The sequence below is a fragment of the Orbicella franksi genome, chromosome 1 (assembly GCF_964199315.1).
Source record: "Orbicella franksi chromosome 1, jaOrbFran1.1, whole genome shotgun sequence".
Taxonomy (NCBI): domain Eukaryota; kingdom Metazoa; phylum Cnidaria; class Anthozoa; order Scleractinia; family Merulinidae; genus Orbicella; species Orbicella franksi.
Genome location: NC_138145.1, coordinates 12,435,544 through 12,463,156, shown reverse-complemented (window position 1 = coordinate 12,463,156; position 27,613 = coordinate 12,435,544). Strand labels below are relative to the sequence as shown.

Here is a 27,613-nt window from a genome sequence, read left to right as displayed (position 1 = left end):
AATTCAAAGCTAACAACGAAAACTTTTAACTTTCGAGCAATATTACAAATCTCCAAAGATTTCTTAGAATATATCTATCGCGTGAGCGACGCCAATTTATCCGTAGTTTGCTTTGTGATGTCACGTAAGCCGGGCAATAATTTTTCCCATTCATTGATATCTCAAGACAAATACTACTGACAGAGTTACTCTTAACTTTGATAAAGGAAAAAATGTAAAGTACAAATATTTGAAGACCCCTCTTTCCACTGTAAGTATGAATAACGAAAGCGAGGCTAGTAGATTTCAAAGACTTCTGGGCCAATCAGCTTGCATGTTCAGCGTCTGGCTGCAAAGCAACGGCTTGGGGTTTGTGAAGAGTTTTGTGCTGTTGTTTTGATCTTAATCCACAACTGCGGCGAAATTTTCAGCATTAAGGATGGCTACAGAGAATGATTGAATTGAATTTGTTGATGAAAGGTCTGTATAATTTCGATACTTCCATTTTGTGTTGAAAACCGCAAAGGTGAAGGCGTTGTTTCGGCGCCAAATTCGAGTGTCACGACACGACACTGTCAAAGTGTTTCAGAGTAGTTTACAATGTTCATTTCAACGAAAGATTTTGTTTCTGTTTCTTCACTTTGAAAGCTTATGGTAACCATAAAAGGAGAGAAAATATACCATTAGAAAGGCGTGTTATGATAATAATTTCAATGTAATTGCAAGAGAATATCTTTCGTAATTTGTACACTCTAGAGGGCTTACCTTCTTTTTGTGCTTGTTGTGTGAGGGGATTCCACGACCGTGCAATCCACTGCAGTTGTTCGATTCGAGATTTCTTTGCTCTTTGCTGCGCTAATTTTTAAAAGAAACGTTGCAGTATAAATGTGTATGGTGTACTAACTTAAGCTTATATTTCAATTATTTTATTTAAGTTCTATCTTATTTCATAAATGTCTCGTCACTCCTTCGACACTTCTCTTCTAAAGGAGTAATCTTTTAATAACATTAGCTACTCAAATACTGCTTCGTTGACTGTTGTTGTACATGTTTTGTTTAGGGTTCTAAATGTAATTTGTTTGTTTGTAATTTCTACCGCTGCTAGTGTGGGCTTGTGTTTTTATGTTTTAAATCTGTTCTAAAAAGCTTAACTTACATCGATTTGTATTCAGGAGATTAGACCGTAGAAAGGAAAATTGGGTGAATCTCAACAACCCGGGGTAACTTAGGGGTCGAGGGAAACAGGAGGTGAAAAGGTGGGATGCAGCAGGGCAGAAGGTGTGGAAGGCATGGAATGTTTGATAAATGTACATGTAGCGTTAAACAAAAATGGCGAAAGCCCTAGAAAGATATTGAGTGCTTACTAAGGAAGAGAGGGAAAATAAGATATGGTATTACTACATCCTATCAGGAATGCCACTTACTTTATAAGTGCATATCTCTTCATGTCCTCTGTTCTTTTCATCTGAGGACACCTGAGATGGAGTCCATAAAACTCCGTTGGATGACATAGCTCTACCAAGATCCATGTGATCTTGTGCAGAAAAATTCAATCTATGCAACAACCATTCACAGATACTACATAAGCTTTGTCATCATGACCAGATTGGTCAGGCTGTACATGTTCTGTATCTCAGATATCTCTGAAGCTGGGAAGAAAATAGCTTGTAAAGAGAGGTGGCTTTTCATAAAGCTGTGGTATAGTGTTAAGAGGAGTACAACTAGGAGATCAATCTGTGTAACAGTCCTGCTTACTATTTATTTCACCTCAGGGCATTTCTAGACCGGTACACTGATGATGACATCAGAAGGCCGCAAGTCTCCTGTTCATGTACACGTGGATAGAGAAACGCCTGTTCATGTCCATCTCAAGAAAAAGAAAAAGGGAAAAGCTGGAGTACCGACAGCAGTTGAGGTAAGCATCACCCTGTGTGAAGACTGTTTATATACACAATATACACAAAATTATGATGACTGTCCTGTTGATGGGTTGATAGATACAGCATTGCATGGCTTAGATTTAAATTTCATTCTTTTTTAGTATAAATCTACTAGCGTTCTATCACGAATGCAGTTCTCTGATTGGCTATGCTACTCACTATCTATTCTGTGATAGATAGTGAATAGCATAGCAGTGTGCCCTTGTTAACAAAATGACAGCCGCTTCTTGCATTTTCGAAGTGTCTGTGAAGAGGATTTAGATAAAGTTTTGAATGACTAGTAGATTTTAATACTAAGACAATTAGATTATTCGCTCTCGATTTCTATTTGTGGTAGTTTACTCAGCCTGCATCCTAGACAACTATCACACTTTAGAAATCTCAAGCTCATAATCTAATGTGTATTTTGAAAATTTCTATTAATTTCTAAATCCATACATTTATATCAAACCATGCCCTTGGTTTGTATACCTGACCTAATAAATTTCTATAAAGGTAAAATACAAGATATTAGAAACTTGACAAAGTGTTCCATTGAAATTCCAAATACATTACGCTTGGTCAAGAATACCCCACAGTGAATTGTGTTTTCAACTCTCTGTTCAAATTATGGTTGGAAATGTGATGAGGCACTTCACTTCAAGTCTAATTCAGAACTGCTAATTTTTTTTTCAGCAACGACTAAAGACTAAGAGACTCAGTGGTTTAGCAAAATCTTCTGTAAGTTATGACATTTTTGTAATACTGTATTTTCTCAATGAAACACTGGACCCCGATTAAACGCCAGCCGCGTATAAACGCCAGGTCCACGAGGCCAATTTTGAAATAAATGCTGGGGGCGTTTAATCGAGGTCCCAGCATTTGTTCAAGGCCCCGGCGTTTATTTGCGTTCAAACCAACAATTTGATTTTTCCCTTATTAAATAGCACTACTGTGACATACTAGTACGCTATGGTGTTTTAATAATCTTAATAAACGTTCAAAAGGAAAAGTCCGGCTTAACATAACAAGAATAGTAGCTCTACAACAAAATAAAACAAAATGTTCGTGTTCGTGTTGTCATTAAGTCTTATTACTGATGACGCACTTTCTTTCGTGTGTTATAGTGCTCACTGTCACTAAAATCGCGAGGATCCCTCCAGCGTTTGTTTATGAGCTGTTTCAATCTTGCCATAACTTGTCCTTTCTGAGAGGAAATCGCACATTGAATAGAAATAGGGACTTCAAGGCCGCCTTGTTCCAAGTTGCTAGCTCGGTAGGTTTCCTGTCTCACTTTAGCCGAAATTTTCCCTCCATGTTTTACAAAGAAGCAAAGAGCGGAAGAGAGTTTGATTGGGATGTGTCTGACATTTATATTCTCATTATCAGGGTCGTGCACACGGTAAACAGCCATCGCACACGGATCGTACTTGCTGTTTTCTTCATGACTTACAATAAGACCTTCGCCGTTCGCAATATCTTTCCAGAAGTTAATGAGTTTGTTGTTTATGACAATTAAGGTACATTAAAAATCATAAATGCAGACGCTTAACTGATAGTATCGAGGAGAACGATGGCGACATCGCCGTTTATACGGAACTTAAAACTATGTATCCATACTTGCTCCTATTTATTTTACATATTTTTGTTCTGTTCAGTGCCACATGTCCTGATTGTAACATACATGTGCTGTTTGTAATGCCGTATCTTTTAGCAATAATCATCCTCCAAGACTCAGGGACAGTTTACCGAATGGAAAAGTCATTTCGTGTTGACAAACTGCCCTAGGTTTCGGAGGATGGGTGAATAAATCAATCTGAAAAAAATGACAGAATATTGTACTTCATAAATAAATGCCGGGCCCTGATTAAATGCCGGCTTCAAATAAATGCTGGGTCCACAAGGCCAATTTTGAAAAAAACGCTGGTGGGGTTTAATTGAAAAAATACGGTAAACAGTTTTTCAAACTTGCGGGAGTTAACTGTTGCTAAATTGTGCAATTTAAGGCCTGGGCGTCAATTTAACAATTTCATGCCTGGGCATGGGGCTGTTTTCTATATAGTGTATGTGCAGGTAATGTGTGCGGTCATACTATTCTGAAATCGACTACATTAGGCTAACACTGTAACTGATCAAGAGGCATTTTGAAATATTCTAGGGACAAAGGAAAGCTGTCAAGTCTTCTTCTCCACCTTTTGTTCCACCTCCTGGAAAGACATCAAAGAGACCATTTGCTTGGGAGGTTGAAAACCAATGTTCTATATTATTTGTAGATTAAAAATAGTGATGTATGTGTACATCTGTATGTATGTCTTGCCTGAGACAAATGTAAATCTACTATACATCTTTTTTGGCAGTCAGTTTTTTCATCTCCATGAGATTTGACCTAAGAACTCCAAATTGATCACACGGCTCAACAGTTACAGATGTCATCTACAGTCTACTGTACATGTGTCTTTAGTTGTTTTACTTTTTAGTAACAGGTAGTCATAGATACTAGACAGGCCTCTGCAGAGCTTTGCAGCTTTGCAGAGAATGCAGTAACTGTTACATCAAGGTCTAGCTGCATGGACAGGTCTTGGATCAATATTGTAAATTTTAGTAGAGGGATATCTTTTCTACATGTAATCATTTTCACATCTCTGATTGTGCTGTTTCCAATAATCAAGTGTTTTTCAGATGAATCTGCAAGTATTTTGTGCACATGCAAATTCAGAAATAATTTCTCAAGGACAACATATTCATTGTGGAAAGTGTTATTTCCTTCTTTTGTTGTCTGTTTATTTAGGGATCTTCACATCGTCTGGAAATTAGCCCTCCTAGAGGTGGATCCCTAAGGATGGAAGACCTGTCTACCTCTGAGGTACTCTAACATTTCTTAAGTTTCTTTTATTTCTTTGTGGCATGCAACATTCCATCCATCTGTACATCTGTCTGTCTGTCTGTCTACCCCTCCATCCGTCCACCCACCCACCCATCCATCCATCCATCTGTCTATCCACTCTAGAAAATAAATTTAAAAATATTTTAGTAATTGCACATATGAAGGGTACCTGTAGCTGGTATGTTCTCTTTAATGTAATTCCTAAAATAGGAAGAGGAAGTACATGGAAAGATAAGAACATATGAGAAAAAAATTGGCAGTTTGATGTCAGAAGTTGGATCTCTGAAAACTGAGGTATGTCACACTAGAGTTACCAGTGCCGTGAGTGGGTATAAAATTTTGGGTTTATAAACAATGCCCAGGTACTTTGAATTGATAATAAAATTATTAAATTTCTTCATTCTCCAGATGGATATCCGTAGAGCAAGACAAGCTGTAGAAAAGAAAGATGAACAACTAGATGCCTCTAGAAGAATACTTGAAGCACAGGAAGATGAACTCTTTGTAAGTGTCTTGGCAACCAGCAGTTTTGTGGTGCGAAATGCCAAATTTGGAGCTCTTTTGGCAATGTTCATAACCAAAAATTGCTAACACCCTTCTCCACCAAGTCTTTCAATTATTTGTTGCCTTCTTCACAAATCAATGGAGTTCACTAATCCTGACTTCAGACTAACAAATCTCTCTCTGGCCATAACTGTCTACTACTTCAGTCTGCTATCCTGCTGGCTTGTTTAAAAAAATTACAGGGCTGCATCTGTTTCCACCTTGTTAGCCTGTGTAGCAGGCAATCATTTCCAAAAGCATGCAAAGGTGCAAAAATAAGGGGAAGGGGGTGGGTGCCTCACCCCTCCCCCTTGTCTTTTTTTTTGCTCACTCCCTGCCCACTTCTCCCCATTTTTTGCTCACCTCAGGGGTGCTTGTTTGCTTGCTTGCTTGATCTCCCCACCTGAAAAATGGAAAGGAAATGTCTGCTACACGGGCTACCATCTTGTATAATATTTTAGTTTGCTTATCATTTCCCAGCAGTAACTGAGTGCATTGATGAGGATAAACTAAGTAAATATTATTTACAGGGATACAAGCAAGAGTTAAAAGCCACTGTCAAGGAAAATGAGGCCCTGCGTCATTCAGTAGAGAAATGGAAAGAGGATGCCAGTGTCACAAGGTACAGAATTGTTAGCAAGCTACCTGACTCCGTTGTGGGTTTGTTACAAATAAGATATGAACTTGGAAGTATTGTTATCCATTTTGCAAGCGAATCTCAGACATTATTATTATAATTCAGCACACACACATGACATGGTACATTTGTTTTCTCACACTAACCCGTCTAAAAGGAAACATCATGATTACAGTAGTCAGTTGGAAGACTGTCCTTGTATCTTGTAGGACCGAGGTGGGAAAGCTAGCAGGGGAGAGAGCAGCGTTGTTAAAGAAACTCGTAGAAGTAGAAATGGATGGCAAGGCTGCTGGTGAACAAATGATAAAACTTAGAGACACTGTGAGGAGACTAAAAGAGGTAGATCTTGTATATGTGTTTTACACGAGATACTTCACAATGTAGATATAATGACGAGGATTTAACATATGACCCGTACGGCCCCGCGCTCTATTTCCTTTTAAAACCATAAGAGAAAAGGTCCTGTATCCCGTATCCCGCATCCCCGCGCCGAAAAGAAAAGGCGGGGGAAACACGTATGGCCCTACTAGAAACATGTACGACCCGCAAAATCGATGTGAGTTAACGACAGAATCAGTTGTGTTGCTGCAAAATTTTGTTTCCTTCAAAATGTGTGATGAAAGTGAACATTTTGACAGCGAATTTTACAATCCTGGCGAACTGTCCTATGCAGAACTACTGCAATCGCCAACTTGCTCTGAAAGAAAGTCAACACTCTTCACAAATGAAGACGTTCACAACCTTGTCAGAAGTCAGCAACAAAATGGTCATCTGATAACATTCGTATTGACTGAGTGAGGTCAGGCCGAACAGGAAAATATTTGGCTCGTGGTTAGGACACAGACCTGAGCCAAATGTTTTCCCGTCCGGCCCTCCGACTCAGTCAATAAGTATTTCTGGAAAGGAGAAAGTTGCACTGACACGCTACTTGTAAGGGTGTGTCCCATATTTCCATATTTTTGGCGTACACTTCTTGTCTGCATTTAATACATTAGTGCACTACATGGCTTTACTTTTTGAAGACTCGAGGATAATATTGTTAAAGGCAGTCTAGTTTTACACTTGTGGAGTACACTTTTTACCGTACGCAAATTCGCAATTAGCCGGTCAGAAGCCGTGTCTACTGTCCTAATATTCCGCGACATCAAGTCATTGACCCGGTATGGCTACGATATCATGGCTCACTTGTCCAAATTTGGGTACGGTAAATACCTAATCGCACCTTTGAGGCTCCTGTGTTCTCGCTAATTTTATGGGTATTTTACCGAGACTGTACGAACCATGGCTCGACCAAACCCGCCTGATATGACGCCGAAGCGTACCAAAGAGGTACCATTAGGTATAGCAATTGTCTATTTTGATAAAAATTCACCAGCACTGAGCGCGTTTCATGTACAGGTACGTACATGTACACTATAGACCGTTTCTGATCATTTCTCAGGATAAACGAATGTCAGCTGCTGACACTACACTGATGACCAGACAGAGAGAAATGTTGCTACAAAAGCTGGATGAGTTTGAAAGGACTAATAAAGCATTGAGAAGACTGCTCAGGGAACAACAGGCAACAGAGGTACTATCAGCATTCAAATTACATATGACATAACCTGAAGGAGCAATACCACGATTTTGTGAAGTTATTACTTTCGAATTGAAGTAAACCTCAAAATAAGTTTCTTATGGTTGAAAAAACACCAAAGAGGTGATGATAAATTGATAGTATGTCAGGAAGGTTGAGACTGAACAAGAAAGACGGATTAAGTATGACAAAAAAACTTGGCTTTTTTTTAAGATGCGCTGTCCTCCACGTAGCTTCTTTAATGAAGCTATTCACAATAAAGCAAACGAGCAAACAAACCAAGGAACAACAAGAAAAATAACCTAACGGGCTAAGATTGCTGTAGTCAATTTGTTCCTCTAATAGTTAATTTTTTGAGTGGGGCTAATTTAGCTTTCGATGTGAGTAAGGACTAGCATCATATATATGTAAGTGCTACGTACGTACAGTAACCTTGTTTTGTTTTACCACAGGAAGAACATGATCACCTAAGAAAACAACAAGAAGTTCTACTTAAGAGACTCACGCAATCTGACACCACAAATGAGGTAAAACTGACGGACTTGACCTTACTTATTTACAGTAAAAACGCTTAGTTTTGCTAAATATTTACCATCGGCCGCTCAGTCTTAGGGACCTAGTCCGAGAGCATGTCACCTGGTTGTTTCTTGTTTTGGCTGATACAGACATTATTTAACTCCTACACAGGTCAACCACTTTTTCAGTAGAGCTTTATGATCTGTTAAGAAGCTATATCAGCCTTTGTAACACTCTCTGTTCACCCTCTTAATAAACATTTCCAGAGTCCGTATTCCATGTGATTTTCAGTATTATCGATTATGAAACTCCTCGTCTTTCTTTAGCGTTTACAACTTGAGGTGACAGAAAGAGACAGACAGATTGAAACTTTACTGGCACAAGTGGAAGCCGATAAGGTTGGTGTTTTCAATGTAAGCTAAACGTCAGGTCGTTCATAGTCCAGTTCTGGCCGACCTGGCCCTCTTTCCATCACGCAACGAGATTGAGGCGTCGTTCAATATTGGGTCAGCTATCTGATAAATTATGTGAAGTCTGTTCTATGGAAACTGAAAAGGAATACTCAGTGAAAACTTCTAGGTATGCCAGAAATGAATAGTTGATTGGTAATCTTATGTTTTGTTTTAATCAGTGTCCTTTCGAACTATACGTAAAAATAACAAAATCGTTTAATCAGCCCGTTTAAAGAGTTTTTGTCATTTCAGGATCAGGCTGTCGCATTTGAAGAACTGAAAAAGACAATGGAAACCACCCGGGCTCACCTTCAGAATCAGCTTCGCTCCAAAGAAATGGAATGCGGCAGACTATCAGTACAGATAAGAGTAAGAAATAATAACTAGCCTTTACAAAAGGCTGCCGAACAAAGAGCTTGAAAATTTGTCGTACAGTTTTCACGTACAGTACTGTAACTAGCAGAGAACTGAATTTCTCTGGTGAATGGAAAGGATTTGTGCAGTGTCATTCCTTTAAGAGTACCAGTACCAGAAGTGTGCGACTGATTCAAGCAGTAGAATTTCTACTTTAAAGCAGCTTTTCTCCAGGTCTTGTTCAGAAACAAGTCGTTTGGTTGATCGCGCGCCTAAGGACTGAGCTTGTCTTTGAAGTTTTGTAAAAGGGTACTTGTTACCCCACCACTAATGATAATTAAAAGAGATGTCTATCCCACATGGTCGCCCATTTGTCAAAGTTAGCAATGGTGATGGCAGAATAACCTGAGATATTCATTGAATTCAAACACTTTTTGTGATATTGCTAGGTATTTACTCGATCGTTTCTGACACGTGTTTCCTGGAGCGCTTTCCATTTGCAAGGAAAAGCTGGTGAGAAATTTCCACCAAATGGAATAGAAAAAAACTTTCATCAAACAAAAAGAGACGGGAAGGGTGAGTACCATTTGGCAGCTTTTGGAAACCTTCCAGTGAAAAGGACTGTTCCGTTTCATAAACCACCTAAACGACTGCGTTTCTCATCCACGAGCATAGGCAGTGGAAAGGCCCATTCCATTTGGTTTCCCACAGTGAAGAAAAACCGGTTTTTCCATACAAATGAAAGCGCTCCAGTTCTGGCTAATATATAAGAAACAAACATTTTTTTCCCTCTCTTTAGAGCCTTGAGGATCAGTATGAACAAGGCAGACTTGAATTAGAACACATGCAGGGATTAATTGCAGCACAAAGGGTATAATTACGTTAATTTCTCATTGCTTTTTGTGGGGCATCAAACTGCAACCACTATATAACGAACAAACCTTTTTAAACCGATTATTTCAAATATCACTGTTCCATTAACACCAAAAATTGACTTCAAACCCGTGACGGGGGAAAGGAAAGACCGAAGTAATCTTTTGTAGTTTTCGTCATGGGTTGGCAAGTCCCCAGGCTTATATTTTTTCTTTCGCAGACAATCCCCTTTACTTTGCGGTTACATATTTACGAATAACCCTAGCGCTATCTATCGATGACAATTGAATGCAATCGCCAGTATTCTCCCATTGACCCAATGCTGTTGGTCAGCCAGGAGGTCTACCTGCCGGGGGCGGAGGCGGTGTGTAGAACATTTACCTTCCCTTACTTCTCTACAGGAAAAGAATGGCAGAGAAAAAGAAGCACTCAAAAAAGCGGCAAGGTAAACCAGGTTTCGTTATCTTGTTATCCGGTTTGTCCGTTTAAATATAAATTAGAGAGACTTTTCCAACTAGCTTCTAAAATAGTTGCGTTTATGTTTCCTTTGGTTCCACGTTGTCAATCTTTCTCATGGTTGTCAAAGTGAAAAAGCGTTTTTCCTGCATTGCCACCGATTATGTTTTTGCTTGTTAATTTGTTTTTGTTGATCACTGAGTTTTGGTTTTAACATTATTATTTTGCAGCTGCTTTTTGCACTTTTATTTTACACAACGAAAACAACAATTGTAAAATTTTCAATGAGTTGCTTCTTGGATATCACGGTTCTGCTGCCTTTGATTTCATCCTCTAGATGGGAATGTCGGAGGTTACTTATCGCTTGGATTTTAAATCTTTTTTTTTTTTTTTTGGTGTTGTTCTTTATTTCAGAATACAAAAGGAACGTGTTAGTGAAAGAGAAAAAGATTTAGAAGTACTCCAAGAAAAGCTTGCTGAACGGGTGAGTTACTTAGTTATTTAGCATAACCAAATTATCATGGTTGTGAGGAAGGCCAAAGATTACAAAGGCTTGCGTTTAACAGATGAATATTTTTTATACTTTTTTCTTTTTGTTATGTTCAGGATCTCGAACTGAACGAAACAAAGAGAACAGAAGCAAGTTTAAAAGAAGAAAAAGGCGACGCTGATCTTGAGATTAAAACATTAAAAAGGTAAATGTGTTGATTATCGAGAAGAGGCCTGATCAAACTTGAACGAAATCTGAGGAGAGTTCACGAGAACTCGAACCACTCTTGCTCTCCTTGTTTCTTTAGGTTGTTTTCAATGTTAATTTTGGAATGTCGTAATTAATGTATCAGTTCGAAGCGCAAAGTATCATCCCGCTTTACTGATTTTCATTTCTACCTGTATTTCTTTTAATGTCAGTCCTCAAGACAGTATTTTGAAGTTGATAGTTTTCGTTATTCTTGTTACTTGTGTTTGACGAGAAAACTGAATTTACAAGGAGAAATCAGTTGTTAATCACCCTTGGGATTGACCGTCGTCCTGTCCATTCTCTGTAGTCGCGTCAGGGAGCTGCACGAGTTAGTGGAGACCACCGAGAAATCAGCCCAGGTGAGTTTTCGAGTTTACTTCTGAATCTTGAAAACGGTGTGCAGAATTCCATTCAGTGTCAGATTGTACAAAACCGTTTAATTTTGAACTATAGACCTTGAACTTTCAAATTCTCATATCTTTTCTGTAACTACAGTATGTCGATCTGTTTCTTTGACCAAGATAGTTATTCAATATTCTACATCGGCCTTTCTCTTGATTCTTGTCAAGGCTGTTGTTACAATGTAACTGAGTTACGTAGCGTATATGGCGAGAAGCTGACGTGATAAGCATCATAACTTTGGGAGCACTCGTGTTGTACCTGTATGGACCGCAACAATCTTCGGTTACGACGAGGGTTTCCGAAAACAGCGGTTATTTCCTCGACTGTGCCGATTTTTGGGTAAGAAATGGTTGGTACGCCAGGTTGTCGTACGCAGATTTTGGCTAAGATAATCCCAGTAATATGTTTACCCAGGAAGAACGTGCATTTAATGTCTAATAAAAAGTTTAAAAGTAAGCATGAACTCGCAGCGTGACGATAACCTTTTCCTTGATTTCAGAACAACAGCGAGACTCTCACCTCAAAACTAAGCACGAGAACACAGGAAGTCAACACGCTCAGATTGGAAAATGAACAACTCAAGGTAAAGCATATAAAAACCAGTCAATAGAGGCCTTGTGTGCTGCAACTTGAGCTATACAGGGCTACGTCAACGACTTGACAGATTTCATATGAAAATTAAGCACGTGGTTTGAAAAGCATTCACCTGCGTACCCGAGACTACAAAAGCATACTTTGTATTTCTCAGTTAAAACAAAGGACAAACAGCAAAAACAACACAGAGCGATGGCAGAGAGCCAATCACGGTATTTGGAAAAACCAATCAGAAGTTGAATGATGTGTAATTATATGGGCAGCGCCAAGCAAGGAAAGCGTCCCGTTGGCAAATTACAGTTTGGCATCTAGGACACTTCCCTTTGAATCTCTTGCCAGTTTAATAGGTTTTAATCTCAAATGGTCTTACAATATTGTGGGATGAGCTGACAACCTTTTGGTGTTCGTAAACTCTTCCTTTTTCATTAACAACCGTTTTTGCAAATTCCTTTCTTTCATGATGTACAGATTTTCTGCTTCCGCCAAAATGTCGATAGGAACCTTACCGTAGTAGGCGGATTTTTGTGATTGTGACAGCGTGTCATGGCATGACTGCTACTGATATCTAGTGCTTATTTACATCTCTCTTTTCTCGTGTAACAGGCTGATATCGCTGCTTTAGAAGAGCGTCTTCACGAAGAAGAACAGCGGGCCGTCAGTAAGGTGAGCGCTTTAGTGTTATCAGACGGTTTACCAGCCATGGAAAATTGCGGTGAACGAGTTAGAATTATGTCAAGTCACAGGACGATTTAAAGGCAGGGGTGGTGAGTTGGAATGTCGAAATTATATGTATTTAAAAAATCTTACTGGTAACCTACTTCCTGACTTGCTCAAGAAAGGCTCAGTTTTCTATATCGGTGCAATTGAGGTTTACCATGTCCGACGTACTCCGATCGCAGGCACAGTAGCGTTTTCGGGAAGATACGATACGTGAAGTAGGGTTGAAGTAGACGAGCAAATGAGAAACGAAATGAGAATATGCATGGTCAGTGGATAGGGAAGACAAACATGCCCGATATTCTGGAACTTACTGGGTAAACATGCCGGCTTTACTGGTGTGTCCGCGGTCCGTGAAGCGCCTCGAATAGGACGTTTTACTCATGCATAGAGTAGGTGGTATGGTCTTAAGTATTTTCACTTTCCTCGCCTACGTATCTTTTATGTGTTTCGTAAAGTAAGGTGGAGGAGTGTGACAAGTCAAGTTATTAGCCAAGGGAGTGGGGCGTGTCAAGACGGGAGCCAAGGGAGTGGGGGGAGCCAAGGGAGTGGGGCGAGTCAAGGCCTTAGCCATGGAAGTGGGGTGGGTCAAGACATTGGCAAAGGGAGTGGGGAGGGGCTAAATTCTCCTCATCTCTTCCCCGCTGCAATTGACTCAGACAAACGGGCGAATTCAGCGTTTACTTACCAAGAATTTCCACATTGCATTCTCTTTTCACACGTGTGCTGAACATTCCTTGGGTTATGATCTCTTTAGTCGTATCATCAAGCATTGTTTTTCTTTTCTAGCTAGAATGACCGAGAAGGGAAATCAGCAGATCTTTCCTTATGCCCTATGGTTTCATGTTATGTATCCATGTTGATTTGCAGTCTGTGAATGTTAGGCAGAAAACAGATAGTCCTGCGAGGACAGTATATCGCGTAGTTAACTTGTAAGTGAGGTAGTTATCGTGTCTTAGGGCAAAGGAGTAGAATCAAAGATGACAGATATGTTAACAAGCATGAAGCAATACAATGAACTTGTGGAGGAGTACAAGATAAAGGTACTATCATGCGCTCTCGCTTCGTTATCTTGCTTTTCAGCCCGCCTCGTCACATTTTGCGCATCTTGAGAATTTCAGGCTATTTTTTTCAAGTTCGTTGTTTGTAAATAGACTTATATCAATCTCATCTCCCCCCCTACTACCCGCCCCCTACCCCCCCTCCATCTCAACCATCCTCATTCGTTTTGGTCTGTCCTACCTCCGGTGCCTTTGCACTTTATTAGCAAAATGTTGTTTCGAGGTTCTTTCGTTTTGAAGGCATTTTTTTTTTTTTTGCATGGCGCAAATAGTAATACATAGTTCCTTTTAACCCAAGTCATACATAGTTTATTAACCCAAATTAACGAGCTTGTCGCGTGGTTAGGTTAGTTGTGGACGGGACTGTAATCAGTCAGAGACCTAACCTAAGTTGTTGGTTTTTGGTGATTTGAACCTAGTGATTTCTCGTATTTAAATAAGGGTTGAGTTGTTTGAGCTTTTTGTATTGTGTTTCCCACTGTCCTGTCAGGCGAACAAGTCAGATACAGAAATAAATCAGCTTCAATGTAGCGTCACTGAGTACCAGACAGCGATAGAGGAGTTGAGAAACCAGGTAGAACCACGGGGAGAAAATCGTGTGAATTAGGGTGTGTTCCTTTGGGGTGATCTGGACCAGGATCGATGATCCAAGATTACTCGGATCATGGTGCATCAAAAAAACTGATGAATCCGTGACCAGAGTGGATTCATCAGTTTGAGGCACCATGATCCGAGTGATCTTGGATCACTAGCCCCGACTAGGATCATTCTTAAGGAACGCACCCTTAGAAATTACGATTGTCCCTCTTGCTTATTCGTTCAATCTTTGGTTCGTTCGTTCACTTATGGTCTCGCTCGCAATTTTCATTACTGCGTCGAGCAAGTACAGACACTGCAAAGCTCTACAGAATTAAGCGTGCAAACTTATTTTAATTACACGCTCCTCTTCTCACTATGACCCTTGTTTCGTTAGTCATTTACTTACTAAACTAGTCTTGAGTACACTTCAAGGAATACAGAACTGCGTAAAAAATACAAACCAAAAATGAAGCAACTTGTAAATATGAAACTAGTAAAGTTATTTCCCTCTCATTTCTCACGTGGCTCGCTATGTCGTTCGTTCTCTCCTTCACTCACGTTTGTTTGTATATTTTTCTCTTGCTTCGACCCACAGCATAAAGCTGACAAAGGTGAACTTAGAAAACAAAAGGTTTTGTCCAAGGAATATGAGGACATTATTCAGGAGTACAAGACTCAGGTAGACAGAGCAGTGCAAGAATAGATAGCAAGCTATAGTGTCTTGGATACTATATCCAGAGTGTCGTTGACGAGAGCAAGTTAATGTAAGGTAAAGTCTGCATGCGAGCCAAGTGGCCCATCAGGCCGGAGCTTATCCCGGTTTCTGTAGCATGAAGCGACTAGGATGGGATGCTAGTCCATCGCAGGGTTACCCCCAGCATTAAGTTCGCCGGTACCCATTTATACACCTGGGTGGAGAGAGGCACTGTGAGAGTAAAGTGTCTTGCCCAAGAACACAACACAATGTCCCCGGCCAGGGCTCGAACCCGGACCGCTCAATCCGGAGACGAGCGCACTAACCATGAGGCCACCGCGCCTCCCGCAAGTTAATGTACAGTTTATAAACTCCTCCCAATAACTGCGATTCTCGCCTGTTAACAGCTACATGAACGATCAAGTTGCGCAAAATGATCCGTTCTATTAATGTATGGAATAGATAAATTGATACGTAGTTAGTAGGAGTGTGGTACTTAGATAATATGCGTTTATTATCTGGCAGGTAGTTAGTTACGAGGCAGAGATAAATGACTTGAAAGCTAACCTCAAACACTGCAGTCTTCTGTTGGACGACCATAGAGCAAGGGTAGGAAAATACAAGGAAAATGTTCCCAATTTTAGCATTACTGTATACTGTGTTTCTTACTGACATTAATGTAGCTTCCGATCTCTTCTTCTTGGCTGCCCTGGTCTCAGAGGTTTTCATTCCTCTCTCTTCTCTGAAAATCAGGGTGAAAATCTGCAGGACCAGGCTACTTCCTGGGTTGCCGTTGTTTGTCAATTCGTCAAATCAAGAAAAAAACTGAATTTCTCATGTGTCTTCTGAAAATTTACTGAGCACGCCGTTTTCGGCAGTAACATTGATAAACAACAAGGCCTATCCTGATTACGACGACCTGATGTGACATCGTCGGAGAGCTCGTGTTATTTGTGATTGGACAATAAGGATCGGAAACTCTTCGGGCATTTGTCCGAGTATTTGTTAAAAACGACTGTTGTTCCCAGACTGCTGCATTATTACTTGTGACACTGTAGGAGAGCATTCTCAAATTGTCCATATTTCAGAACTTGGTAGTGTGATCGTGTAGTCCAAACATTTTCGTGAACTACTTTGATTGCGATCGTTATTCAGACAGCCATGTTACTGGCGCGGTTTATCCTTGTCTCTTATCTTTAAATCCCTGGCGATGATTTATTCCCATCTTCCGTCTTTGCCTTGTTCTGTTACAACAAATGCATGCAGCCTCAGTGGCGGGCTTATGAGACCTTATGAGAATGAATGAAGTTCATCTCAATACAAAGTGCCTACTTTTGCCAAACTGAATTCTTCCATCGAAATGAAATAATTTCAGGATGGGGATAATTTTAATCCTGACTGACAGAAGCCTGTCTACTCCATTTCGGAACATAGCCGAGAATTCCCCTCAAGACAGTCTGTGTTTGTCTGTTTGTTGCTTCGTCTGTGTTTCCGTGACAATAAAACACTTTGAATTTTGACGCTGAAAGTCATGTTATCCTTATTCAGTGTACCAACAGCATGGCTGAGACTGCTCAGCTAAGAGCGGCTGTTAAAGAATACGAAGATCTTATTCGAGACTACAAAGAACAGGTAGGGCGGATAGAAAGATAGCTGAGTTTAGAGTCCTAGGCGACCTTGATATGCTAGATAAAGTAGTTTACACTGCTGTTTGAAAGTCTTGCCAGAATATAGTACATTTCCAGTAACAATCTCCCTCTTCTTAAAGAATGTTTGGCTTTTTTAGATGGAGGATCAAGCTTTTTTTTGGGGGGGGTGGGGTGGGGGCAGGAAGGAGAGGGTAGAGCTTAATATGGAGGGGATATGGTTGAGTTATGTTTGATAGGGATTTTGCATCTGAAAAGTTCAGGAGCATGTAAGAATACAACTAGACTACTGGCCTTCAAACACTCGTAAACTCTCAGACAACACTCTTATACGTTTAGGTGCGGGTGAGGGAAGGGGAAGGAGCATCCCTTTGTGGTAGACTCGTTCAGGTGCATGTCCTGTGGAGACTGAGTACTAAATCTTTTCTTAAGCAATGGGTGCCAACTCAAGAATTGTGTGCCAATCAAAATAGAAGTTTGGTCTTTCAGTTTATCAGACCAGGGCTAAATATAGATTTGCCTGTTATCTTCAAGAGATTGAACCCCCAAAGCGGCCATCAATACAAGCGCTTATCCTCGGCTTCTGGCTGTGCCATTGCGTGTGCACCTTGCAGTGTTTTCCAGCGTATTTCAAGCAAGTTACAAAGAGCGATTTACTTACGTTGGTAGAGAAAAGCTATGGCGAGAGTCTGCGCCTTGCAATCAACTATACTATAACTGTATTCTGTATAAAACTCGAGGAGACCTAAACACCTGTAAGCTTTCTAGTTTTGTCTTCTCGCCACTCAAGTTTGAGTTTTTTCACGCGGATTGCAATATTCTTTTGTGTGACGGATAAAATAAAATTTAAAAAAATAATAAAATCAAGTGGCTCGGCTAAGAGCACAACATTGACCTGTGGAGAAGTCGTAGAAAAGGGTGGCTAAGACGAATTTGCATGTGAATCCGAAAGGGGCAATAGACAAAAAAACAATTAACAGCCTCAAGAACTGAAAACTACTGCCCTACTTACATTAGCATCAATAATGACCAAGATTTCTACTTATTTGCCATTCGTCTACAGATCGACAAATATCGGAGGGAGGCTGAAGACGCAAAGAACAGGTTGTACGAGTACGAGGCTGATGCGCAAAGAATTCAACAGGAGACCGCTCTAGAGAATGAAAAGGTGGCGCAACCTTAGTTTCCTTCAAAACAGACCTGTCGTATTTATGAACAACCTCATACTTCTTGTACCTGAAACATCCCTTGAGTGCGGTTGTCGACCTAGCGTGAGGACGATCTTTCCGTTTTTTCACCTTTCTTCAGTTTACAGAATTAACGTGCACAAATGAAAGCTTAACAAGGCGTGTTGAAAGGATGTTAGGTCGTAATGGGAATGGTGGAAAAAAATGTTCACACTGATGCGTTTTCAATAAGGTTACAAATTGCATTGTAATTTGCTTTTTTCGTTTTCCGCCTTTGCAGGTTAAAATGAAATTACACCAAAGGGTTTCTGAGCTGGAACCACTAGCAGATCTACTAAAGGTAACAGCTGTGTCCGATATACATTGTAGGTTTCTCTTTGCTTGCTTATCATATGACATGACCAAGAGGACAATTGATTAACTGCATAAACAATGTGTACTCTGAGCAAACACCAGGGAGCTGTGAAGGATCCCGCGACAGCGAAGCTAGGGCAAGGGTAGCGTAGCTCCATATAAGGTGCAGTGAAAGATGCAATGGCTCCGCACGTGCGTTGCACGTGCATATATCTCCTGTCCTCCACAAAGAAGCCACGTGAAGTGGCCAATTTATTGCAAACGTCAAACAGGACGACATATTTTTTCGTTTCTGTTTCGAATCGAACCTTGTTGTTAAATGTATTAACCGGACTCAAAGACAAAATTTTCTTCGGCCTGGGCAGCTACAGTTCTTCCTAGTTCTATTCCACGTTTTATTGGTCGTTGCTGTATGAGTATTTTATTCTTACCCAGTCCTCGGACGTCCGTCTACAGGATTCCCAAGAGAGGATGCTGGCGTACGAGAGGCGATCCAATGAACATACTAAACTCATAGCTGAGCTGACCCAGAAGGTAAGAGATAAAAGGAATTGCAAAGTAACCAAACAGCTCTATCCGAATTCACTTACTGGTAAGATCGAATGTTTATAATTTCTTCTTGAGTATGAAATATTACCGAGTTGAACCGAGTGATATTTTGTCTACAATCTAACCGTTTCATTCGAGAGATTAGGATCTTTAGATTGGATTACGAGTACGATTTTCAAATTTCAAAGCAGTGACCTTTCCAGAGCCCTCGCTCTTCATGTTGGCTTTAGGTAGAGAGGGCAGCTCATAGGATGAGATGGGTATGGGACGTGACAATGTGGAGCCTGCAAACTAGAATTGAGAAGTCGTACTCGTGCTCGATCTTGCACTCGTATTCAAATCTTAAATCCCATAATACAGCCGCTTTAACGCTGAGAAATTTCGAGAGAGTTCGTTAATCGATGTCTTAGGTAGGCTACACAGTTACTGATCACTGAAAACAAAGAGAATATGAAGGTAAATATAACTTTAGAGGGATTACCTTGGGAATAAGGACTATATTCTGGATTGACCTTCTTACACGTCCTCTTCTCTTATCGAAACTAAATAGCATAGTACTCGGCGTCCAGATCCAAATGCTGACCTTTATTCTGTTGACTGCAGGTCGAGATGCAAACAGATCAGTTAGAACACCTGCGCGAGAAGCTGAGGATGGCGCAAGACGAGACAAGAAGCATGCAAGCCAAAAACGAAGTCTTAGAAAGGTTTGTCGAGAATTGTTCGCAAAACTTGAGCACGTGAAGTGACGGGCCGATCATAATCAGAATTGGGATGAGGAGACAGTAAATGTTACCGCGGAAAGCGCGGGAAAAAGAACTTTGGCAAGGGCATGGGAAAAAAGGACCAGTGTTAAGCGCGGAAAATGTAGGCTAAATAACCAGCCGCTGTTCGGGAAAATTAGCCCGCTTCTGCCCCCTTCGGAGAGGAACCTAAGGCATTGTCGCACAAGTCAAATCACTTGATCAAGATTGTTTGAACGTGATTAGCGGAAGAAAAAGGCAATATGTGGACTCTGATTGACGGTCATGTAGCGCTGCCTGGTTGCAACCCTTAGAAACCTTTCACCCACCCTGGCCTCATTGCCTTGTATTGAGACTGGAAAGAGCGCTTACTAAATCAGAAGCCACTATAAATATCACTTTACAGAAAGACCCGCTTTATTTGTCTTCTTTTTTTTTTAGAAAATTATCCGATTCTGATCAGCAGAATAGAGAACTTATCGGTGTGATCAGCAAGAAAGAGGAGGCGTTATATCAAACGCAGGTCAGTAAAATGAACTAATGACTCGTTCAAATCTTTTCTTGAAATACTTTTTAACGCCTTTAGTCTTGCAACTGATGTATGAGGAATATAAGTAAACCTTTTCATAAGCTTCAGGGCTCGAAATTGCGACTCACTGGTCGCCAATGCGACCAAAAATTCAGCACTGGCGACTAAATTTTCAGAACTGGTCGCCAGCTGGCGACTCGCGTTTTGTCCGATAACTAAAGAAAACCACGACACAACTTTATTTTTAAATCTTTATATTAGGAAATCATTCGGATATGGTAGCTAGTATACAACTCACCTTTCCGTCCCCAGTAAAATAATGTCTGAATATTACAAGATAATCGAAAAAATTGAATGTATTTCGACACGTCGATACTGCGTTCACGGCTCGCCATATTGTTTCAGCGGCTTCTTCCGAAACTGGGATCGCAGGCGCACTTCAACACCATGTGCTTTTCATTTGCCGCGAAAATGGCGGCAGATACCAATCAGTTGAAGGAATATACGTGAGTTTTTACGTGCGGGGAATGAAGATTCAAGCATGGCGTTGTTTGTCGGCAGCGAAAGGCGGCGAGGAAAGCAAGTCGAAAATAAAGAACGGCATTTCGAAGAAGTAGCAAAGGGAAAATACGCAAGGACCCGTGTTTGTCTGACAATGAAAACCACGGACTTAAAACGTTTTATGCTTCGCTTCGTTTAAAATGACTATGGAGACAACCATCACCTTCGGACCAGAGACATATCACCTGAGAACAACAGTAGCTTTATAACTAAGTGTTACTCGTGTTGGTTTTAATTGTTTTCGCTCTTCAATTGTGACTTTTCTTGCATGCAAAGTAACGTATAAAATCGTGTTGTTGTGTAAGTTATAATTATATAAAATAAGTTGGCGACCTAAATTTTTCCGTTAGGCGCCAGCTGCCTCCCGAACGAAAAAGTTAATTTCGAGCCCTGAGCTTGTAAGCACTGCGTGACAAGCCAAAACTGACGAAATAGCTACGTGTTTGTGTGAATAAATTAACAGCAAAGGCAAGAGGACCTCCGAGCAGAAAACATTCGACTAAACCAACAGCTGGAGTCATCTGTACTTGAAGCCAGAAGACAGGTGGATAGTCAAAAGGAAAAGGCGCTAGTCAAGGTTAGTAGGACGCTGAGACAGTGGAGATTTGATGCTGAGGGATTTGTAACAAAAATAGGTGGAAATGACAAAATGTCCACATGTTTACATGGAGAAAAAAAAACAAGAGGAATTTTTTTTTTTAACGATGCCTCATAACCGTGTAACGGTGTATACAAAGCCTCAGAGAGCCTGTTCATAACCATTCGAAGCGCACTTTAATTACATGATCAAAGTTAGACCACGTCCTGCCCCAAAGAGACTGGACACAAGTTTTGTAAACTTCTCTCACTTAATAACTATTTTCCGATTTTGAAAACGTTACCACCTAATCAACTTTCATCCAAAGAATCTGAAAACTACTAGTTTCGTGGTAAACTTTTACGTTCTTGTAACTGATTCAAATCTGAACTAGTTATGGGTAGTATTAATCCCGCATTAATTAGAGCGTTCACAGCCTCTCTATTTACGCGCACGCGAAAGAAAATGCGAGCGAAACGAGCAAGAAGACAAGTCTTCCGTTTTGCGCTGGCGTCCAGTTCTCTCGCGATTCTATCCGCGCGTTCAACGACTGAATAAAAATACGAAAAAATAGAGGGCTGTGAACAGTCTACGCATTAATTAATGAACCTTCACTTCCACGAGACAAACAGAAGGACAACAATAGAAGCAGTTAAACCATTCACAAGACAAGCATCACCAGACATAGATTAAGAAAAACAAATAGGAAGGTGAAGTCTTAAAAACTTTCTTTTTTGACAGGAGCGTGCTGCGCAAGCGCGTATCACAGACCTGGAATCTCAGCTGAGCCGAGCTACCGCGTCAGCGGCACAACTTAAGAGAAGTAAAGACGAGGTGAGCTGGCACTATTTTCAATTAGCATGTCGAGAAAATCAGTGATAATTGTTTGCTTGAGGAGATCTGCATCGTTTGGCTTCTACATGTACTTGTTGCAATTTGTACTATCGTTACACATTTTGTACCTTTTTTGAAAAAGGAACCTCACTTTCCTTGGTTGAGTCAAGTCAGTATTCGCACATTGTTGTCTATTTTGATCAAAATCTCCAACCGCATTATATTTTTATTGCGTCATTGTTTCGAAATTGTTTGCTGGCAAAAAAAAATCCTGTCTTTGCTTGAGTCAGGTTAAAAATGTGCTTTGAAATTCAGAAGAAGTGGTTGAACATGTGAAAAAGGCATTTCTGAATCGTAGCTATAGCAAGGTCATTATTTTTTCCTATTCTACCATGCATGCAAAAGGTAAACATTTGCTCTTTGGGGCATTCTGCTGCGATGTTTGGCACATTCGTGTATTCAGTACACGACATGCCTATCGGATGTGTATGTTGTCAGCTGTCTCTTTTGCCTGTTGACTCGTGGCATGGCTATTGTTGTTTTTTTGGTCAATTTAGGCGGAGCGGAGGTACAATTCGAAGCTTTACGACATGAGGGACAGGCTAGACCAGGCCAACAGCACAACACGGAGCATGCAGAACTACGTTTCCTTCCTGAAATCGTCCTACTCTAACGTGTTTGATGAACTCGAGTCGCCCAGATGACCTACAGAATAACTAGCTAGTAGTTTGAAAATCTCACCGCGGGGGAACTGTTTTCATTCGTAGGGAAAAGAAGTGTATTTAACTGCAGTTTTTTCCCGCTTTGTCGCAGAGATCTCATTTTTCCAACTCATTTCGTCATCATTTGTGTTCGTGTAAACTGTATATACAGCTGAAAAAACATTTGTTTATCTTCATACCAGTCGGTAAACTCAACCTGTTCATACTTTTCATATTTTAATTGGTATTTTATTACGCATTTTTATATATTTATTATGACTTTGTCACTTGCAGACATCCTCCATAACAACGGATGTAGACTGAAAACATTTTATTTTATACATTTTTTTTGAAAAAATAGGTCTTTCATCAAAGTATGGGCAAGTCTTCGCTTGGTCTTGTGACTCGAGATAAAGTAATTTTTGCATTAATTTTTAAAAAAAATCGAATTGATAGCTTGGAAATCATTTCACGGGATGAATCATGTTATCAAGGTTTATCTACTTCCAAACCCTGCATTGACCACGTCATGAAACCATGACAGAGTAGTTAGTATTTTTTTATACATTTAAGTAACCTGGGTGTTTTTTTTTTTTTACAAAGATGATATTTTTGGAAGAATATTTGTCTCCGGCCGAAGCACAACTTTTTGTGTTAGCCGGAACTAAATCGCTTTTCTCCGATCTACAACAGAGGGTGCAATTTGAATCAGGGTATTTTTAACTGAATCATGTTCTCTATTCGGGTATTTCAGGAATATTATAACAGAATTCCCAAATATCAGATGGTTTGACGCACGAGCTAAAGGGCATGTTACTTCTGATTGAAGAATCGTTATGCATTGATTCGTCTGCGGTCTTGGTTCAGGCATAAAAATTGTGAACTTTTTAAAAAGGCATTTATGCTTCTTGAAAAAGTGAATTAAAGCAATGGTAAAATCAGTCTTTATTAACTCACCTGAGTAACAAACGTCACTCTCCGAACGTGAGGAGAAACGTGTGTATATTCAGCCTGTGCTTGTCAGCAAACTAAGCCGCGGTCTGTTGGCTCATGCAGGAAACAAACCCAGCAAGATGCTTTCCTGTGTGGGTCTTGCGCCATTAGCGAAAGAGACTGCTACGCTTTTTCTAGCTCGTAACTCGCGGTTTGCTACTCGGGCGCAAATCGACAGTGCTTTGAGGCAGGGAAGGAGCAACAGTAGAAACCAGGGGCACCCATCGCATCGTTTTCTGTTCGGTACGGTCTTTATTAATCCTTTCCGATTTTCTTAAGGGAATTGTCACCCCGAACTTTCGTGTTATGAGAACCTACGAGTGCTTCAGTGTTTTCGGATTAATAAAAGTGTCGTTTTCACAAATATGATTTTCGGGAAGGTAATAAGACCTAAGGTTTTCGGGAAATGGACAAAAACCCTAATGAATTCGAGAATACAAAGTTCACCTAGAATGACCGAACAGATAAACGTTTTACAACGCAGCTAAACTTACAGAGCTTTAAAAACACTGCAGATAACCTAAAACAGCAGAGAAACGTGACCCCACCAGACAGCCATTCTGCGCAAAATGTGGTACGTTGCGTGACAATATCAAAGAAAGAACCACACGATCTTATGCGGTAAGGCGCACTACAGAGTCACTCCAGTCTATCAGGAAAAATAGAAAACGTCCATAATATCAATAATAAATTACATATTCACGTGGCATTATCGGTAACATGCTTAGCTGTGAACCATTCAAATGATAAAAAAAAAGCGTATATCCTGTGAATCCGCTTTGGATTCAATTACGAATTGTTAATAATAATTCATTTATCTCGCAGCAGCACAAGTCAAAGAACTGCTTACATGTTCCCGCATCTTAGATTCCATTAGCTTTGGTCGCAACAGTCTTTGTATATTGCACGCGTGTGGCCCTCGTTTCTTTTTTTTTTTTTCGTTTCTTTTTCCTATCTTTTTAAATGGGATTTCGCGTTATTTTTTTTATTTTTTATTTTTATCCCTGGTGGGTTTTACCCTTTGTAGCCTAGATGTTTTACCTTCTTGCTCCTTCTGGCTCTCCTGGGAAAGAAAGATAAAAAGTAAGACAGGGACAAAAAGTCGGTGTCATTAATATGTTAATTTGAAGTGGTCCGGTAAATATTCATTGCAATCATCTTCGACAGCTAATCGTTTGTTTTGACCGACACGAGTTCTCTATTTACACGCGTACGCGTGCAACTCTAGTGATCTACGATGCCGCTTAAAACCATTTGGAGCTTTTTGGTTCGTGCTTGGGGAACTATCAGTTTTTATCTATTTCCAAAGACGATAAAAGGACGGAAACCCAGTGGTTCGGCGGAAGAAATTGAAATTTCAGAACAGGCAGCTTTTCTGTGCCAGAAATACATCGAAGCCAGATTCACGCGCTCAAATTTATGCTACTTCAATCCGAGAAGCCGGAAGAAAGATGGGCAATCTTTAGCTGGGTGCCCCGAAGATGTGGTACAGACCTTGTGCGAGGTAGGCGCATTACTGGAGCAAAGCTATCCAAAGCTCTATAACAACGTTCTGGATCAGCTTAACTACCGCGTAAATCTTGCCATCCTCGTGTGCAATATGTTCAATCGTGTCTCTGAGCAAATCGTTGTTTCTGGGGTGAGCTGGTCGCGGATTGTCGCTGTTTACGCGTTCGCCGGAGCCCTGGCTTACGATTTTACGCAGACGGGAGACACTAGATTCATACGCAGCATGTCGATTTGGATGGGACATTTCTCCGCGAAACGCTTGAGTCCGTGGATCAGACAGAATGGAGGATGGGTGAGTGATCATGAGGATTGAACCAAAGTTTATTTTCTACCCTATCAATTGAAGTTATTAACTATCGCCTATATAAAGATCTCAAGTGGTTTCACTGATGGTAATATTTTAGTTCATTTCATTTGCTTTAATACTTGTTACGTGTTGCAGGCCGCGACCTGAAATATCTTTGTTTGAAGTATCAGTTACCAGCCCGGTCGGAATGCCGGTTTATTTTTATCTTGTGATTTATAAACTGCGAAAAAAAAGCTTGCTTAGAGGAAACTAGAAGTTGCCGCATACTCAAGACCAAGTAATAATGCCTGCCTCGTGTCGATGTGTACCGTCAATATCAACAGAGTGTCTTCAAAATACTCTAAAAACAACCGATAATTGCTTTCATTCATGTCATGTTTGCACAACGAAACAAACTTCAGTCACGGTTGGTAGGTGTCAATAGAGGCAGTGTGGCGTAGCACTGCTGGGGAGGGGTGCGTAGGTCACCTATTGAGTCACACATTTGTTCTAAACAATCTCAATCTCTGTTTAACACAGTCTTTACGTTCTTTTGTGATCGTTTGCGGGCTATGTTCAGGTTCATGCTACATACGTAATGTATACGTGACGAGAACGTTCTCATTAACACGTTCACGCAGAAGTCCCTTGCTTAACCTTCTACTCTAGCAAAGAATGTCCCTTTTAATTCAAGTTTTCCTTCGTTGATTTAGAAAATCGGGAAGGGAATTTTTTTTAGGTTTAAGCCGGCGTTCATCGGAAGACTGGCAGTTGTTTGTCACGAGGAATTACTAGTAAGGAAATCGACTTTGAAGAAATTCCAACTAGAAGCGATTTATTAACATATTTTCTCTGAACCCCGTTAAGTTTCTCTCCAATTTGATTCAACAGCAAGGTCTTGTGACACACTTCAAGGAAGAGGAGCATTCAGTAATGGGTTCATTGAGTAGATGGCTGACCAGGAATCAACCGAGAAGACCGCAGCATGATCCAGGAACCACGCCCGTCGACAGCTCTTGACACGCATGCTCCGTGAGGCGGACAGAATCATGCGTCACGAATTTCAATAGCTGTGGAGGTTTATGTTGGAGAAAGGATGTATACAAGTGCATACAACCTTTATGGTTTGTCTTGTCAAAAGAAAAAAAAATTGCAATTTTGTCCGTCAAGTGTGCAATGTTAATTCCTTTTTAATTCGCGTCTCATGTCGGTTGACTGATGACCTATCGGCCGACATGAATTGACGGACTGAATTGACCTAGGACGTTTAGCAATTATCGCGGTTCTTTTTTACATCCACCAAGCGCCCGCTACTCAAACTTGGAGGTACTTAGAATGGATTGAATTTTGACAGCAAGGTTTGACTTACTAAAGCTAAGAAATGGAAGAAATTCTAATATAGCTTTTTGAAGCCCTTACAAACTTAATCTCCAGTCTTTGGACTGATACATTTAATTTTTGCTCCACGCATTTTTCAGCTTTGAGACCTCTTGTAAAAATGTATATAAATGCGTTTTTTATTACTGATATTACTATAACTATTGTTACCTCAGAGCTACCTCATTACCAACTGGTCGATCAAACGTTTACTGCGGCGTCAATTTTCTTTCTAGCTATAAAGTCTATAAATGCGAGCAGCGATAGAGAAAGTGCAATATCATCATGTAGTTACAAAGGTTTATTCGCACTCCCCAATATTAAACACTTTTAAAATGGGGTTGGAATAGTTTCCCCAAACTATAGATTGAAGAGAACTTTGCTTTCCATCTGCAAATAAGATTTTGGACGGATTGGCTGCAGGCCGGAGATGAGCATGGGGTGAAGATCTCAGGAGTCACGAGTTTTCAAGGGTATTAGTAATATTTGTTTGGTGAGCTAATAACTAATCCGTCAGCTTAATACTGATTGAGTCACAGACAGCCAAACCAATTTCGAGCGAGTCACGATTAGTTTTGGTCGGGTGACAAAGTGGCGCGAGTGTTTGTTTTTAACCAACCGCTTAGCCTAGTATATCTCCTTCATAGACATTTTAAAAACGTAATTAAGAATCTACTTAGCCTAATTTGCTAATGACTACGCCAAAATACCAGAACCTACTTTGCCAGACTTCAAAAACTGTAGAGTCTAACACGAGGCTTGTTGTACTGCTAAAGAAAGTCGTAGCCTCAA

At 40.4% G+C, this 27,613-nt stretch overlaps 2 protein-coding genes across 3 annotated transcripts; both read left to right on the top strand.

The window, feature by feature from the left end:
* The first annotated feature begins 319 nt into the window (after nucleotides 1–319).
* LOC145490997 (outer dense fiber protein 2-like) lies at nucleotides 320–22,764 on the top strand. Of its 2 annotated transcripts, none has more exons than XM_081470138.1 (28): nucleotides 320–459; nucleotides 1,752–1,894; nucleotides 2,595–2,639; nucleotides 4,057–4,140; nucleotides 4,687–4,761; nucleotides 4,993–5,076; nucleotides 5,191–5,286; nucleotides 5,856–5,947; nucleotides 6,172–6,301; nucleotides 7,404–7,535; nucleotides 7,994–8,068; nucleotides 8,384–8,455; nucleotides 8,762–8,878; nucleotides 9,663–9,734; nucleotides 10,138–10,181; nucleotides 10,607–10,676; nucleotides 10,799–10,887; nucleotides 11,239–11,290; nucleotides 11,833–11,916; nucleotides 12,531–12,590; nucleotides 17,688–17,792; nucleotides 18,092–18,151; nucleotides 18,622–18,699; nucleotides 19,318–19,418; nucleotides 19,896–19,977; nucleotides 21,008–21,121; nucleotides 21,863–21,955; nucleotides 22,513–22,764. In XM_081470138.1, the coding sequence occupies exons 2-28, from the start codon at nucleotides 1,775–1,777 to the stop codon at nucleotides 22,657–22,659; spliced, it is 2,373 nt and encodes a 790-aa protein (XP_081326264.1). In that variant the 5' UTR covers nucleotides 320–459; nucleotides 1,752–1,774; the 3' UTR covers nucleotides 22,660–22,764. The 2 variants fall into 2 exon arrangements, with proteins under 2 accessions (XP_081326264.1, XP_081326258.1); XM_081470132.1 differs by having other exon boundaries at nucleotides 18,601–18,699.
* Nucleotides 22,765–23,692: 928 nt separating this feature from the next.
* On the top strand, nucleotides 23,693–26,471 carry LOC145491039 (bcl-2-related ovarian killer protein homolog B-like). Its single transcript, XM_081470180.1, has 2 exons — nucleotides 23,693–25,450; nucleotides 26,336–26,471. The coding sequence occupies exons 1-2, from the start codon at nucleotides 24,887–24,889 to the stop codon at nucleotides 26,462–26,464; spliced, it is 693 nt and encodes a 230-aa protein (XP_081326306.1). The 5' UTR covers nucleotides 23,693–24,886; the 3' UTR covers nucleotides 26,465–26,471.
* The last annotated feature ends 1,142 nt before the right edge of the window (nucleotides 26,472–27,613 follow it).